General features: G+C 35.5%; 1 protein-coding gene across 1 annotated transcript in view; it reads left to right on the top strand.

The window, feature by feature from the left end:
• The first annotated feature begins 7,381 nt into the window (after nucleotides 1-7,381).
• The window catches only part of LOC145263009 (uncharacterized), a 24,298-nt gene continuing 14,179 nt past the window's right edge, over nucleotides 7,382-17,500 (top strand). Inside the window, exon 1 of the mRNA XM_080119844.1 lies at nucleotides 7,382-7,622. Within this exon, the coding sequence (XP_079975970.1) occupies nucleotides 7,550-7,622 (73 nt within the window). The 5' untranslated portion in view covers nucleotides 7,382-7,549. The remainder of the gene's footprint in view (nucleotides 7,623-17,500) is intronic.

The following is a 17,500-nucleotide window of genomic DNA, read 5'->3' on the forward strand; positions in this document are numbered from 1 at the left end:
TTTGCAGACAAAACTTAATCCTTGGATGGTATAGACCATGCTCCCAATCCTTTTTTTGATAATACCTTCAACCCACTGATTTCGTCCATTTTGAAAATTTTTGAAATATACATTTTCACCTGGGGAGAAGCACTTGGTATTAAGGTTTTCTTTTTTTAAAACTTTCTTTTTCTCTGGTAGCAGCCTATCGAAGACAGATCTTATCTTTCTTGCAAACATTAGCTCAGCCGGGGAAGAATTGACATTATTATTAGGATTTGGTGTCACCCTGTAAATTGCTAAAAATGTTTGAATACATTGTTCGTCTGTGTCCGTAGTAAGATTTTTCTTAAGTGCCCTTTTAAACGTATCTACAAATTTTTCGGCCAACCCATTCGATCGTGGATGGTACACAGGTGTCGTCATATGTAGAATATTTAGTGAGTCACAGAATTCTTTGAATTCATGAGCAGTAAATGCTGTTCCATTATCGCTCACTAAGGTTTTTGGCACTCCAAAACGGCTAAAAATTTCATTAAGCGCACTCACAGTGTTTTTTGCTGTTGGATGTCTAAACTTAAATATTTCTGGCCATTTTGAAAAAGAATCTACAATAATCAAGTAAAAATAACCATTTATAGGTCCCGCATAATCAATATGCAGACGTGACCAGGGTAGGTCCGTCTTTGGCCATGGCGTCGTTTTTACTGGAGGATCTCGAGCTGCTAATTGACATCCTCTGCATGTCTTGACACATTTTTCAACTTCCTTGTCCATACCAGGCCAGTACACATATCCTCTCATAAGGGATCTCATCCTCGTCGCCATTGTTATATTCCTAAATACTTAGGAAATAAAGACAAACGTGAGTTACACCGAGTGGTATGTGTAATGGGGTTTATTTATAATACAGAAACGTAAGGCTGCTCGCCTAAGGTAAATAGAAGTACATAGTAACAAGTATGGGGAAGAAAGTCTGATAATCAACACGTAAGACTATCCGTCTTACTGCGACTGCTTGTCTGCCGCTGTCTGCCCAACAGTCCAATATATATATACAGTTTGTAACCGGTGTATAGCCAGTTATGTTCCTTCACAACACATTCCAAGCAAGTTACGAAGTATCATTCCAAGCAAGTTATGAAGTGTCACTTGAGTCTTTGCTCTCATCGACTGCAGTGGAAAAAATATTGCAATTCACTGCAGGTGTACATTTTGTTTTTAATATCTACTTACATTTCTTCAATTCGCCATGTTGTTGCATAATGGGGTTGTATATAATAAGTGTACATACATGTGTTTATGCACGTCTATTCTCGATAAAGAACTAATCTAATGTCCAAGTATCTTTGAAAATTCATCATCCAGCATCTACATTCCTTTGCTTTGCATCCATCGTCATTGATATTTTTTACTACAAATAAAATTGAAATTAACAATTATGAGAATTTTTATGATTATTCATGCTCTATCTACATATGTGACATAAAAATACAATAAATTGCATATTATATATTGCAAAACAAAAAAAAAACAAAAAACAGCAGCCTTACTGTGGTTAAAACAATCAAAAGTGACAGAGAAATACAGGGTGGCCCACTTAAAAGTATCCCAGAAAAGGTATTAGAGAGGAGGAAAATTCTTTTATTGTTTAAATTACCTGCAGTGTTATAAAAGATGATGGAAGTGCCCCCCACCCCCACCGCATTTATGCATTTCTGGACACATTTAACGTTTGCAGATACTGCCTGTAGATCTTCTCTGGTGATTCTCCTGATAGCGTTGGTAATGTTCTCCTTTAGTTGATCTTGATTGTGAGGATTATTTGCATAAACTTTTTGTTTTAATGTCCCCCCAAAGATAAAAATCACATGATGACAAATCCGGGGAACGTGGTGGCCATAACACTTTGCTTATTATTCTCTCTTCTGTAAACATGTCATGAATTCGTGTTAGTGATCTGTGAGACGTGTGGCATTTAGCGCCATCTTGTTGGAAAAAGAATTGCATTTTGTCTTGTGGTGTCAGTTAAAAGAAAGATTACACTGATCAAGCTATTTTTAAGTGGGACACCCCGTACTATAAATCTGGTTAAAAAAAATAAAATGTTAAATTCGACTCACTGTTGCCAAAAACTCGTTATGCCACATCTCAACATTCTACTGTCAAAACTCAACTCTAAAACCCGACACAATGACTACTTAACATTTAAATTCAAAATCAACACAGTCTCTGAAAAATCAAGCCTTTTATATCCAACCAGAAGCCTCTGATTTGTATGTTATATGACAATATTACAAACATATAAAGAGAAAAGGGTAGCCATTTTTTCTTTCTTCTTTTTGTCCACACGGAACTCTGCAGACTGCACTCAAACAGGTTTTTACTGAGTTTTTAAGTATTTAATCACAGAAGAACAACTTATTTTGCCTTTAGTAGCATTTTAGACCACAAAAAAAAACAAAGTATGAAATAATAAAATTAGGTTTTAGAATCAGTTGCATAGACAACAGGATTTTAATTCAGTACAATAAGTTTCCACAATATTTGAGTTTATAATCTATACATCTATAAAAGTGAAATTGTCTGTGTGTGTATATTTCCCTACCAAACTACTCTGTCAATTTTCAGTCTTCAGACTCGAGATTTGACATAAGGGGTATTGAGATTTGGGAAAATCTTTTTAATCTGTTTCCAGCCAGAAATTTGGCTGTTAAAGTTCAACGATTTGACCTTTGAAAACCCTACCAAACTCCTCTGCCAATTTTGGGTCTAAGCACTTGAAATTTTAGATGTAGGTTACTTGAACATGGATCAAACTTTTTAATTTGATTTGAACCCAAAAGAATAAATGTTAAGGGGTCAAAATTGGGGACAAAGTTTAAAAAAATTAACCTCTGCGGTCTCTATCAAATTACTCAGCCAATTTTTGGTCTAAACATTTGAAATGTTACATAAAGTGTATTCAGACAAAGGGCAAGCTTTTTAATTGGTTTCGGTTGAAAATTTGAGCTGTCAAGTTCAAAAGATTTGATCTTTGTGGTCTCTAGCAAACTATTCAATTTTGGGTCTAAACATTTGAAATTTTACATAAAGAGTATTTAGACATGCAGCAAGCTTTTTAATCAGTTTTGGGGCGAAAATTTGGCTGCTAAGAGGTCAAAGTTGAAAGAGTTGACCTTTGCAGACTCTACCAAACTCCTATGCCAATTTTGGGTCTAAACACTTGCAATTTAGATGTACGTTACCTGGACATGAGCCAAGCTTTTTAATATATATATATATATATATATATATATATATATATATATACATATGCACATAAAGTTATGAACAGTACATAGGGCCCGAGTAAAGCCGGGCTGAACTGCTAGTATATATATATATATATATATATATATATATATATATATATATATATATATATATAAAATCATAAAAAAGCAAAATGAAAACATGAGTGAATAAGTTGAATTGATATTTTTTAAATAAATAAATTTTAAATTCCGTCAATGTTTCCAGATAATAAATATAAATATCCGTTCATAAATATTAATAAATGCAAGGAAAATCCAAACATAGATAGAACTTGCACTGAATTTGTAATTTGTTTAAATGTTTGATCACATGTACAGTCAAACTTTCAAGGAAATTTTCACTGAGAACATCAGCAGGCTGCACAACTAGAGTTTATGTAAAAAGTGAAATTGAAAAGAAAACGAAATAAAACGAAATAGTTTTTTTTTTTTTTAAATAATTATACTCAACACTTTAATTTTTTTATTTAGTTTTATAAAAATAAATAAATAACAAATTAAATTGTTGGGGATTTTTTCTTTTTTAAATATTTTATTTAAAAAGAAAATTGCATCGTCAACCGTCATGCAAGTATAAAATATAAAAAAAACAAAAAACAAAAAAAAACAAAACAGGTACATTGTATTGATGAAAGAGGATTTTGCATAGCTTATTCCAGCATTTACAGTTACACCTATGCGTTCCTCTTATATACACACTAGATAATGCTTTAGGTAAACTACATAAATCCCTTAAATATATATATATATATATATATATTTTTTTTTTTTTTTTTTTTACAAGGGTGTCACCACTTATGAAGGCCCAGAGTCCACTCGAGGATAAGGGTTAATAGGTATACATTAGTCATTGTGATTTTAGCATAGTAAACCCCACGACGTGAACACCCTTGACAGACCCGACAAGCTACAAAATCCCACCCCCACACTGTAGAGATCCCTAGATGTAAAAGATCTTTCTACTCCAGTAGTTTCTTCCCCAGAACTGCTAGACTTTGGAATTCCATTCCAGGTCACTGCTTCCCCAACTGTACTGACATGCATAAGTTCAAGTGCAACGTGAACCAACATCTCACTACCCTAATCCCTACATAGTACCCCAGTAGATGTTTCCCCTGATAGTAGCCCCCTACACCAAAGTGGCAATGTGCCTTGTTTGGGGTGAAAATGTAATAAATAAAAAAAAAAAAAAAAAAAAACAGTGGGAATTTTGAAACTTGGATTATTTAGGGGGACGATTTAATTAGAACTTGTTCACATTGGACTTTTTCTTTTTTTTTTTTCATAGGTATCAACTCATTATCAAGGCCAAGAGGCCACTCAAGGATAAGGGTTAAAGAGTGTACAGTAGAAATTGGACAATATAATAATCATTAGTAATGAAAATTTGTTAAATTTGATAACTTATATGGAACGGCTCATCAAGAACTTATTTACGTTAGACTTGAACACAACCATATTGTAGTCAGCCGGAAAGCAGGAAAACGGAAGACAATTCCACAGGCGTGGTGTTCTAATAAAAAAGCTTTGTTCATGGAATCTACGTTTAGGTTTAGGTACAGATAAAGAGTGGGGGAAATTATTGATAGTGTTTACAGCTAGACGAGTGTTTCTTGTGAAAGTTTTGCGAGGGGGGACCATAGATTGAAGCTCAGTCGAACACTTTCCATGAAAATAACGATACATCAGAGACAAACTCGCAACATCTCTTCTGTGAGATAGAGGTTGCAAGGAAGAGAAAAGGACATCTCCTACGAGGCTACGAAGTCTATTTTGAACTCTATCAATATATATATATATATATATATATATTAGTGATGGGACGATTCCAATATTTTTCCCGATTCCAATACAGATAAAGTTAGGTAGAAAAATAACTTATCTTGCCTTTGATAACATTTATTTGTGATATATTTGTTTTTTTGACAACTTTTTCGAATCTATGTGTACAGTAAAATACACCCAAAGAACCTTCTATTTCTTCTTTCTCAACCCGGACATGGTCTAGCTTTCAACTTTCTGCTGTCCAAATAAATCCTTTCATTGTTTTGTTTTAAAAATGGTTCTGTTATTTATTCCGTGCTTTTGTGTTGGATAATTATTTTTTTTTTAGGGATGCCTACAAGCAACCATTCTAAAAACACTTTTTTTGCAATTTTTTCATACGTTTTTTTATACGGTTTTATTTATAAAAACTATACGTTTTTTATACTGTTTTATTTATAAAAACTATACGTTTTTTTATACTGTTTTATTTATAAAAACTATACGTTTTTTATACTGTTTTATTTATAAAAACTATACGTTTTTTATACTGTTTTATTTATAAAAACTATACGTTTTTTTATACTGTTTTATTTATAAAAGCTATACATTTTTTATACCGTTTTATTTATAAAAACTATACGTTTTTTTATACTGTTTTATTTATAAAAACTGCATAAAAAACGTAAAAAGTGCAAATAAAGACTAATTTTTATTTCTATAATTTCATAAACACATATTTATTATAAAATTTCAGTTCAACCCCAGAAGACGGTATTCAACCATCTCTACAGGCGTAACCCCATAGTCGACGCTTCTACACTATTGAGATGAAATTTCGGAAATTGTACTCTATTTCTTATAAAAACAATGGTATCTATGTATTCCTAGTATTTCTCAGATGATTATATCGAAAAATTACGAAAATCGATAAGGTAGAAAATTATTTATTAAAGAAAATAAAAAAAACGATCAGGGGAGTTCAAAAGGGAGGTAATTTTCCGTTTCGAATAAAGCAAGATGGCAGCAAATGTTTCACCTGCTAACATGATTGAAGTTGTTTTTTTTTTTTAATAAATCAGTAATATTCAGGTAATTTCGACTGCATAATTTGAAAACTACCATTGTAATTTATTAGAATTGACAAAAAAATCAGTTGAAACCATTATTTTGTTTTTTGTTATTATTATTTAAAAACTCCATTTATCGACAACAAAATCTCGTCCCAATTCTGTAGAAGCCCCTTATAGTTTTCTAGAATGGCAGATATTTGGCCTATTCCTATTTTTTTTTATTGTTTATGTATTATTAATTAATGTTATTATTGTGGGGAAAAGAAGTAAAGAGAGCGCGACAGAGAGTCGAATTTACGAGGTTCTTTCGTAGAAAATATATCAACATAACAAACAAGGTTAACTCTCAATTTATAAAAGGAAAAAGATTTATTACATTTTAGGAAATATTTTCATTGAAAATAATAGTTCATTTATGAGTGAACAAAAGGGGGAAATTAGTTTGAGATTTCGAGGAAGTTTGAGTTGATAATTCAAGAGCCGTGATTAGTTCACGGGTCTGTAAATCGTAAAAACTTCCTCACTCAACGATATAAAATAATTTTCACTGAAAGTTTTTGAGTAGAGTTAATCACTCTGGTAGGTTCATTGAAAAATGTGAGAAGTTTTAAAATTATTATTTTCATAAACTTAATTTCAAGTGAGCATACGATAATAAAAGGGGGAATGCAAAAGTTAGTTACTGTTTCTGTGTCTGTGTGTTCGCCTACATTGTCTGATTAGCTGACTGTTATGTTCAAAGTGTTGTCGTGTTAGAGCTGAGTTGCAGACAGTAGTGATATATGCCTTCCAACACTATCTCTGAATTTTTGTTAACTGTTTTTTTTTTTTTTTGAAAATACAGAGCTCTTTTAAAGATTCCCATCGGCTCCCACAGACACCGAATTTCCGACAGCTTGAAAAATTCTCTGATTGGTCAGAAAATCAAAACATTGAATTTTTAAAGTAATTTAGTAAAAAGGCGCCTCTAGCCGCATGCGCAGAAAACGTTTCAGGGCACTTGAACTTCCAGCAGCGAAATTGTTAACATCGTAGCTCACCAATCACCATAGATAAACAACAAAAAATGATAATTTAAAAAAAAAAAAAAAAACTTTATTTTCATACTTTTGTTAATTACAAACGCAACTAGAAAAAAAAACTATGTTTTTTTTTAATATTTTATTTCAATATGCTCAATAACAAAAAAAAAAAAAAAAAAAAAAAGGTGAAGGGACTATTTTGAGTTGTCACCGGTTTCGGTACAATCACGCGGAAAATACGGGAAGACAGCTGACTATAACAGTGGCTTACTCTCGGTGATCACCTGATTTCATTAAATAGCTTCTCTGACTACCGGAAGTGATAACTGTTTCCATGGTAACACCTCTAATAAACAACCTGAAATGCTTTTTGAAATAGAATAATGCGTTCATTATGGATATTATTATACCGAACATGTACAATGTCCGTTTGACATGCATTTTATTCCTAAATATCATTCCATTAGGTAAGCTAAAGTTTAAGCATTTTAAGTAAATATTAATAAAGAAAGAAACGGCTTTTGAGCGATTGTTGTTGTTGTGCGAAAGTTAGCGAAAAAAAATTGCGCACTTCTTTTACAATTACTCGTCATTAAAAAGAAAAAGAAAGAAAGAAAGAAAGAAAAGCGTGTCTCATTAGTTTTTTGGTTCAAGTACAGAATTCAACTAAAAAAAAAAACAAAAAAAAAACAGAAATAGATGTACGTACCCGTCACGGAACGAAACTGTCATATTCCAAAAAATCACGTAAATTGATCAAGTGCTTTTCTTTTCTTTTCTTTTTTCTTTTTTTTTTTTTTTTTTTGACTAAGAAGATAAAATGTATGAGGAAGCGAAAACGGTGTGTTTTAGTCCGCCATATTTAATAAATAAAGGGGGACAACTATATTCAAACTATTGAGATGTTAATTAGCTTTGGCATAGCTACGATAATTATTATTAATCGCCAAAAATCGTAAAAAAAATGATTTTCTAAATGTGTGTGTGTGTGTGTCTGTGTGTTAATTTATGTGAAGTTTTGACATTTTCGTTCCGTGATGTATATATTTTTTAGTCGCTTATGTCAACGGATCATCAAATCTAAGAGAGATAACCAGCATAAACATAGCAAAAATAAGCATATTTTTCAAGATATAATTTGGGACGCTGAAATAATCAGGAGAACAATGAAAGAATGTTAAACGAAAAAAAAAAAAAATGATTACACGATTACTGTAGCCGAGTTCCGGAAATTGCTGAAGCAGTTTACGAAAAAGAAATAAGTTAACGAAGTTAATCAATAGCAGTGTCAGAATTTTGGCGGAATTTTTTACCCCCTCCCCCCCAACAAAAAACTGCGAATAAAATATAAAAAAAATCGTAATTTCTGTTTTTAAAGTGGGTTGTTTATTTTATTTATGGAATATACTTCCAAAATAAACTATTAAAGTTATTTAAAACATAATAAAAATATTATTTTTTATTTGTTAAAAGACTGTGTAGACAAAATGTCCGCGTATTCAATCACCACGAGCGGATATTTTGTCAACACGGTTTTTTAACAAATAAGAAATAATATTTTTATTATGTTTTAAATAACTTTAATAGTTTATTTTGGAAGTATATTCCATAAAGAAAATAAACAACCCACTTTAAAAACAGAAATTACGAGTTTTTTTATATTTTATTCGCAGTTTTGTCTTAGGAGTGTCAAATTTGCAATGGCGATTTCCCCAAAGATTCCGACACTGCTAGTTAACCAATGAACTTAAAAATATAACCACGTTAAGTAGAAAAATAAACTTATTATTAACGTACACAAAACAAAAGTAAACAACCTGCTACAATGAAACTAAACTTTAATCATTTAATTAAGTTTTCTATTTTCGTTGTTTTGTGTACGTTAATTATTATGCACCCCAAATTATATCTTGCAAAATGAAACTACAGAATTGTAAAAAAAAAAAAAAATTATATTAAACTTTAATCATTGACGGTTTAAATACTTCAAAATCGCCTTCAAAAAGTTTTAATCATCCTGACGCTGACTGATTACCTAATGTAAAGAAAACCAAATTTCTTTTTTGTGTGTAATCATTTTTTTTTTTCGTTTAACATTCTTTCATTGTGCTACTGATTATTTCAGCGTCCCAAATTATATCTCACAAAATATGCTTATTTTTGCTATGTCTATGCTGGTTATCTCCCTTAGATTTAATGATCTATTTACATAAGCGGCATTTTTTAATTACATTGAATTTTGAATAAGAACCATTTTTATATAAACGAATAAGAGGGGGGATATATATATATACTAGCAATCGGTGCCCGGCGTTGCCCAGGTGTTTTGAAGTGTTTGCTTAGGAAAAAAAAAAGGTCAATTTTTTAAAACTTTTACCCCTATTATGACCTCGTAACATTTATTTTTTATTTTATTTAATAATGTTTAATGTTCTTTTACTATATGGTCTCTCTCTCTCTCTCTCTCTCTCTCTCTCTCTCTCTCTCTCACACACACACACACACACACACACACTTGATATATCTATTAAAAGAAAAGAGTTCATTTATTTACTTTTATATATATATATTTGTATATACATATATTATAGGTCTAGTTTAATAGGTGGTCTTGACTGACGCCCAGATCTGGTTGTTGTATACTCTTGAGAGGTGAGAGTGGGGCATGCTGTTTTAACTGTTTCTTCCCTAGGTAGATGACTGTCTTCATGGGTCTCTGATGTGTGAGCCTCGACCATTTCTGGTGGTTTGGGTACAATGTGTCGTCGATTGCGTCGGATTATTGTCCCTTCTTCTTTGGTCCGTGGAATGTAGGAATGTGGTGTATTTGCCATTCCAACAACGATGCCTTCCTGGTTTGGGGGGTTGGAGCTTCTGACCCATACCGGTGTGCCATTTTTGAGTGGTTGTAGCTCTTTAGCTTTTTTTGATAGGCGGTGTGTGAGTTGCTGTTGAGCCTTCTGGTTCCTTTCCCTCTGTCTAAAATTCTCAAGATTGGGCCAACTGGGGTTTAGTAGATCCAGGTGAGTCGGGACGTTTGTCCTCAGATGTCGGCCCATTAACAGTTCGCTGGGGCTAAACCCACAGTCCATTGGTGTCGCTCTGTGTGCAAGCAAAGAAAGATATGGGTCTTTTGCCTTCTTTAACATTCTCTTCATTGTTTTCACACAGGCTTCTGCAGCTCTGTTGCTTTGGGAATAGCGGGGACTGTTTGTAACGTGCTGGAAACCCTAGTCATTTGCGAACTTGGCAAAGTCCTTCGAAGTGTACTGGCTTCCTGGGTCTGTTCTTAGGATGACAGGTACCCCATGTCTGGCAAAAATAGCTTTAAAACTCTGTATCATTGCGCTGGAAGTCATTGATGTAAGCATGGCGATTTCTGCATATCGAGAGAAGTAGTCGACAAGTATGACATTGCTGCTGCCTTTCAACTCAAACAGATCAGAGGCTAAAGTGTGCCATGGTCTTGTTGGAAGCTCAGATGTCATAAGGGGTTCAGGCGGTTGGTGTCTTAGCTCGGCGCATCTTGGACAGTTTTCTACAGTTCTTTTGATTTGTTCAGATAGTCCTGGCCACCATACGGACTGGCAAGCTCTTTGTCTGCACCTGGTAATTCCCTGATGACCAGAGTGGATTTTGGCAATAATAGTCGGTCTCAGTAGCGATGGGATTATGATCCGTGTGCCATACATCAGTAATCCATTCTCACACGTGATGCTGCCACGGTAGGCCCAATACGGTTTAATTGATGCTGGGACATGATCCTTTGATGGCCAGCCATTTCTTACATATTGTAATATGCAGTTGCTGATTTCATCAGTTTTAGTGGCTTCCTCCAGCTCTTTCAGACGTTTTTCTGTGGCAGGTAAAAATTCCATCATGGTGTGGACGAACACTGTTGCTAACTCTTCGAGGTCCTTGTCTTGTTTGGTGGGTCCATTGTCAGATACCGCTGTTGACAGAGCATCAGCTGTGTACAGTTCCTTATCAGGGACATAGCGAATTGTGTATGCATACCTCATTAAACGTATTCGAAACCTCTGTATCCTTGCTGGAAGTTCACTGAGGTCCTTAGTACCTAGTAGTGGCACCAGTAGTTTGTGATCTGTCTCCACTGTGAAGTGTAGTCCAACAAGATAGTCTGAAAAGCGTTCACAAGCCCATGTTATGGCTAGGGCCTCCTTTTCTATCTGTGCATAACGAGTTTCAGTTTCTGACATGGCTCGTGAAGCGTAGGCGATGGGATGTAATTTTGTGTCATCCTGTCGTTGTAATAATACTGCTCCCTGCCCATTAGATGAAGCGTCGCTAGAAACCACAGTCTCACTTGATGGATTGTACAGGCATAGCACAGGTGCTAGACACAATGCTTTCTTGATGGAGGAGAATGCATCCTGCTGTGCATTGTCCCAAACAAACGCGTATTTATGACTCAATAAATCCCTTAATGGTTTAGTCATGTCTGCTAGGTTTGGAATGAATTTTCCTAATTGATTCACCATCCCTAAGAACCGGCGGGTTTCTGTCATGTTTATTGGTGTTTGGAATTTCGAGATACCAGTGAGCCTTTCCGGATCAGGTCGCAGGCCATCAGCACTGAGTATATGTCCAAGAAATTTTACTGACGACTTGGATATTTCGCATTTTCCCGAATTGAGCGTAATACCAGCAGCTTGAATTTTTTTCAGTGTGCTCTTCAGCCGGGCATCATGTTCTTGTTGGTTTTTCCCATATACTAAAACATCATCTTGCATGCATATGGCTCCAATTTCGGTCTCTAGTACTTGTGACATGCGTTTCTGGTAGATCTCACTCGCTGATGAAATACCAAACGGGAGGCGGTTGAATTGGTATCGTCCGAATGGAGTTATGAAGGTCGTCAGCGAACGAGATTCTGATGAAAGTGGAATCTGCCAATACCCGCTGTTGGCATCCAACTTGCTCATGATTTTTACTTCCCCTAACTGAGCCAAAAGGTGGTCGACCGTGGGGAGCATGTGGAGTTCACGTTTTACGCACTTATTGAGATTTGTGAGATCTACGCATATCCTATCGTTCCATTTGCTTTTGGTACTACAACCATGGGGGAACACCATTCGGTGGGTGTGTCAACCTTGCTTATGACCCCCAGTTTCTCTATTCTCTGGAGCTCAGCCCGTGTTTTCTCCATCAAGGGTAGTGGTACATGTCGTGGTGTGGGTACTGAGTATGGACTCGCATCCGGATGTAAGAGTATGGTACATTCTTCTCCAAATGTGCCTAGGCCTGTGAATAAGTCTGGCATTTCTATTTTTGGGTCGAATGGGCGTTTCTGGCTGCTGATGGTATGTAAGTTTGGGTGGACAGTTACGAGCTTAAGTGCTTCCATGGCTGGCCTTCCTAACAGTGGCTCCTCGAGATTGGGGATAATAAATATCCTCTGTTCTGCTGAAAGATCTTCATGCGAGACAGTTGCAGTGACCACTCCAGTCACTTTGAGTGGAATACGTCTTGGACCATGAAGAATTTTGTGGGTATCTGAGAGGTCTGGTAGGTCTCTCCGTAACTTATATATGTGCTCTGGAATCGCGGTCACATCCGCCCCAGAGTCAAGCTTGAATTTCAGTGGCACTCCATTGATGGCGATATTGGTTCGCCAAGGCTTACTTATGCTGATCTCTGATATCGTCAGAACACCAAGGTACGCATTCTGATTGATTTCACAGTCATCTGAGCTAGGTTTAATTTCATACAGCCTTTGTGTGCAGCAGCACTGAGTATAGTGGCCAACCCTACCACAATTGTGGCAGGTGGCTGAGATGGCAGAACACGTGCATCTCTGGTGTTGGGTTTTGTTACCACAGCGGTGGCACTCAGCCTCTGGTCTATACTGCTGTGTGCGCTCATTTTTTTGTCGATTTTCGTAGTGCAGTTCTCGCCCGGGTCTTGTCATGTGTTTACCCTGACCTTGTCTGCGAATTCGGTTGTCACTAACGTAGTGGACTGCAATATTATTGTCAGCTGGATCTTCACCAACGATATGTTCTGGGGACCGCAGGAGATGCTGTTGTGATTTTATTGTTTCACTCCGTCGTGCGCGTCTGATGGCCCCATCCAAGGTGAGGTCCAGAATCATTTGCAGACTTAGTGATAGCTTAGGATCTGTGCACCCAACTACAATTCTATCAAGAATTAATTCCTCATGCAGGTCTCGAAAATTGCAGTTTTTAGCTAGTGTGTGGAGGTTAGTGATGAATGAATCAATGGACTCACCTTCCTCTTGACACCTTCGGTTGAATCTGGCCCGTTCATAAATTACGTTTGTATCACCCTTGAAATGGTCATTGAACTTTGCTACCACTATATTGAAGTTCTGGGCTTCCTCGGGTGCAAGTTTGAATGTGGCGAAAATGTCTTCGGCTTTATCACCCATACAATATATTAGGGTGTCCACTTGACAAGCATTTGGTTTTTCGTCAAGGCTGGACACTGTCCGGTAACGGTTGAACTGTCGTATCCATTTTTCCCATGACTCGGGTTGATCGAATGGAAAGGGCTCTGGTGGACTCACGTGGCTATTCATACTGGGGGGTCATTATGGAACTTCACGTATTTCTTTTTTTTTTTTTTTTTTTTAACGGCTCTTAGGCTCGATATTTAGTATAACTCTTTCCCCATATTTTGCTCACATTTGTTAGTAAATCCCTTGTTCTGACACCATGTTATGTCAGGTTTCTATTAATAATAACAGGACAAGGATATGTGACCGTTCAGACCAACATGGCCGACTGACCAAGTCTCGTTTATTCACGTTTACGTCCGAGAGTTTACATTATAAACATTGAACAAAAGGGGACAACTCCCACCGATCCAAGGGACATAACAACAGCAAATCTAATTCAATCAAATCATATCCTCCAGAGTGAACAGGGTTACAGCAGCGAATATGTAGTATATATATGATGGCACGACGCTGTAGACGCTCATGGGGATCAGAGAACACCTTGCCAACTCCAGCAAGCACTAACTATATGTTCTTAGAATCTTCACTCATTTTGATAACAAACAATTATTATTTCTTTATTTTTGGTTCAAGTACAGAATTCAACTAAAAAAAAGAAAAAAAAACAGAAAAAGATGTACGTACCCGTTACGGAATAAAACTGTCATATTTCAAAAAATCACATAAATTGATCAAGTGCTTTTTGTTTTGTGTTTTAACTAAGAAGAACAAATTTTTGAAGAAGCTAAAACAGTGTGTTTTAGTCCGCCATATTTAATAAATAAAGGGGGACAACTATATTCGAACTACTGAGATGTTTTAATTAGCTTTGGCATAGCTACGGTAATTATTATTAATCGCCCAAAATCGTAAAAAAATTATTTTCTAATGGAGATTTGATATCTGTCTGCTTGAAGTTGAACTGCACGATTACTTTTATTAATTGTACAATAGTACTACCGTTTTTTTGTTCCGTTCAGTTTAGTATTTTAGACTAATATATTATCTTTCAATGCTCAATCCGAGGGAGGAGGGAAGAGTACTGGTGTATCTGTTCTGTTATCATTATATCATTCTCCCAGGATTTACCTCCTCTTTTTAGTGGACATCATTGAATGTTGTCTATCATATCAAAAAAAAAGTAACATTTATAGAAGAACAACAATATAAATAAAGAAACAATGCTCAGAGTAACTTACAAACTGTGTGAATTTATTACATGCAACGAGTACAAGATATGCTTACAAGAAAATCAGTGGGAGAGGATTTTTAACAAGTCCGTTCAGCTTGGTATCCCAGTGCCACCTATGAGCTGAAACGTGCAACTACTGGAAATAAGGGGCGATAACCATATATGTCTCAAACTTGAGGGCATTGTGCATTGTGTCTGTGTATGCGTTGTCTGTGAACTAGGCTAGATAGCAGTTTGACAATACTATAGAAAGATGAAGAGGCAGTTGTATCTTTTCTGTGGTCACAAGCCCATCCTAAAAGGAATTGCCTCTTTTGTAAGGAATGATGCAATATCTGGTCTGTTGTCATAAGGCCATCCTCCCAGGCATTATCTTTTCCTTTCAGAGGTAGTATAATAGATGTTCCTTTATAGAAGAGCTTATCTTCACATACACTGTAAAATCAACTCCTATAATAATCTTTGGTACTAATACAGTTTGTAACCTATTCTAAAAGTAATTCTTCATTTGAATGGCTTAGCCAATCAGATTACAAACAAGTGACAATTTTTATTGTGATTTGAGTAAATCCTAAAATTCGTCCGTGCTAACACCAACAGAACATCTACAAAATTTTAGAAAATGAAAAATAAAATTTCTCTGAACTCCTAACTCTCATCTCCAAAAATGGAAGAAACTGTTTATTTTGCTGGGGTTTTTTTTCACCATAACCTAGCCCTAAACTAACCTCAACCTAATTGGTATGGTTCAAAAGCTGTGCCAGTACAAAGTAAAATAATAATAATAATAATAATAATAATAATAATAATAATAATAATAATAATAATAATGAAGACGAAGAAGAACATCCCCCTCCAAAAAACGTGTTGGCATCAACTGGCACCACACCAAATAATCAAGAAGGGTCAAGGAGGATGGAAAGACCAAGAAGAGAAAGTACTACCAAGACCTCCACTGGATAAGTGTGAAGAAAACTGGGATCTTAATAAGGAGGCTTATTGCCACCCAAATTCCAGTGAAGATCAATAGTAAACGGCTGTTGCAATAACACAAATTAATTTGCAAAGGTTATCAAAAGAGGTAGAAAATAGGGGGAATCTGGAGAAAATTTGTTGTCACTCAGACTTCAGAGAACACCACAGGTTGTTCTCAAAGAGAAATCTTGGGTGATGGCTTGTCTGAAAACTCCTAGTAAGTACACAATAATAATAATTAAACAAACCTTAACTTTCAAAAATAAAAATAAAAATAACAAGCTCTCAACTTTACGGTTTTTGACCATGTTGGCTGTCTCTGTGGTGCAATACACCAGATCAGAAAAAGAAGGATCGTTATTGGCCAGCATATTCATGAGTTATCTCCCTTGAACTATTTTCAACTCATCTCCCATGAACTATACTGGCAACAAGTGAGAGTTTTTTTTCGATTTTTAAATATGCGAATGATGTGCTCGGGGGTAGGGTGTTGACTTCTGTCTGTATTGGTATAAAAGCTGGGTGTAAGGATCCACCCAAGCTCTCTATTTTCATATGGTTTCATTATGCTGTTTCAGTGCAGTCAACACAAGACTCCCAGAGAGCTGGCCGTTTTAGCATGACACTTTTTCTACTGGTTGTAACATTCATGTATGGAAAAGTTTCCAGACAAGACTGTGGCATAATTCTTGGTCTTAGTAGAGGCCATTTTGAAGCATTTTTGTGTACAACCAAGAACCACGCCGACATTAGATATGAGTTAGAATGTAAAAGTTGTTTTATCAAAGGAAGTTTTTCCATCGACGGATGATATCCTTTATTGATTGTTACACTCGACTTTGTTAAGACCAAGTTCTATCATATCATTTGTAGTGTGCCTACCAAATGGTGAACGTTGGAAAGTTACCAATATGCGGTGTGCCCAGCAGACAATCGACTTTCCATCCATTCCAGCAAACGAGTAGTTTCCAAGATATGAAGAAATGTTACTTTTAAAAAAGTGGGGGAATGAGCACCCACTTTATGGTCACCTGTTTGTTTTTTTAAAAAAAAAGGGGGTACCATCTTTTTTACGTGTCTCGCCCCCCACCCAAAAATGTAAACACAGATTTTTTGTTTGGGAGGGGGGGGGGCAACGTGTGGATGCTCGTTTCATGCAAAATTGTGTTGATTGTACGTTGTTCCCCTCCGCACCCAAACAAGTGGCCATAAAGTCGATTGTCTGCCCTTGTTGATTTTACATTCTCGTAGACCAAAAGATGTCGCTAGTAGCGTATCATTGAAAATAAACATGGCGTCAAGTTTTTCTCCAATAGAATTTGTCATAATATTTAATTTTTTTTAATAAAAAAAAAACTACTTGATCGATTTATGTAATTTTTTGGAATATGACATCTTCGTGCGGTGACAGGTACATACATCATAGAGCTTTTTAAAGATTTTTATTGAAAAAGAATTTTTTTTATTGGCCCGGTCATAAACAAGCACCAATATTATTACGTGCATAAAATATATACCCATGGGTATGAACGTTTCTAGCTTTCAGCCATCATCAGTATCCTCAGTCTGGTGTTCTATCAATGAGCTACGATGTCTCAACACTTAAATGTACGCTTTTTTTTTTATCGCTTTTAAATTTTAGATTTGTTGTTGTTTTTTTAGCAATATTAACAGCTTTGAAATGCTGTTATTTATTT

The sequence above is a fragment of the Euprymna scolopes genome, chromosome 38 (genome assembly GCF_053919585.1).
Source record: "Euprymna scolopes isolate OS-2025 chromosome 38, ASM5391958v1, whole genome shotgun sequence".
In the NCBI taxonomy this organism is placed as follows: Eukaryota; Metazoa; Mollusca; class Cephalopoda; order Sepiida; family Sepiolidae; genus Euprymna; species Euprymna scolopes.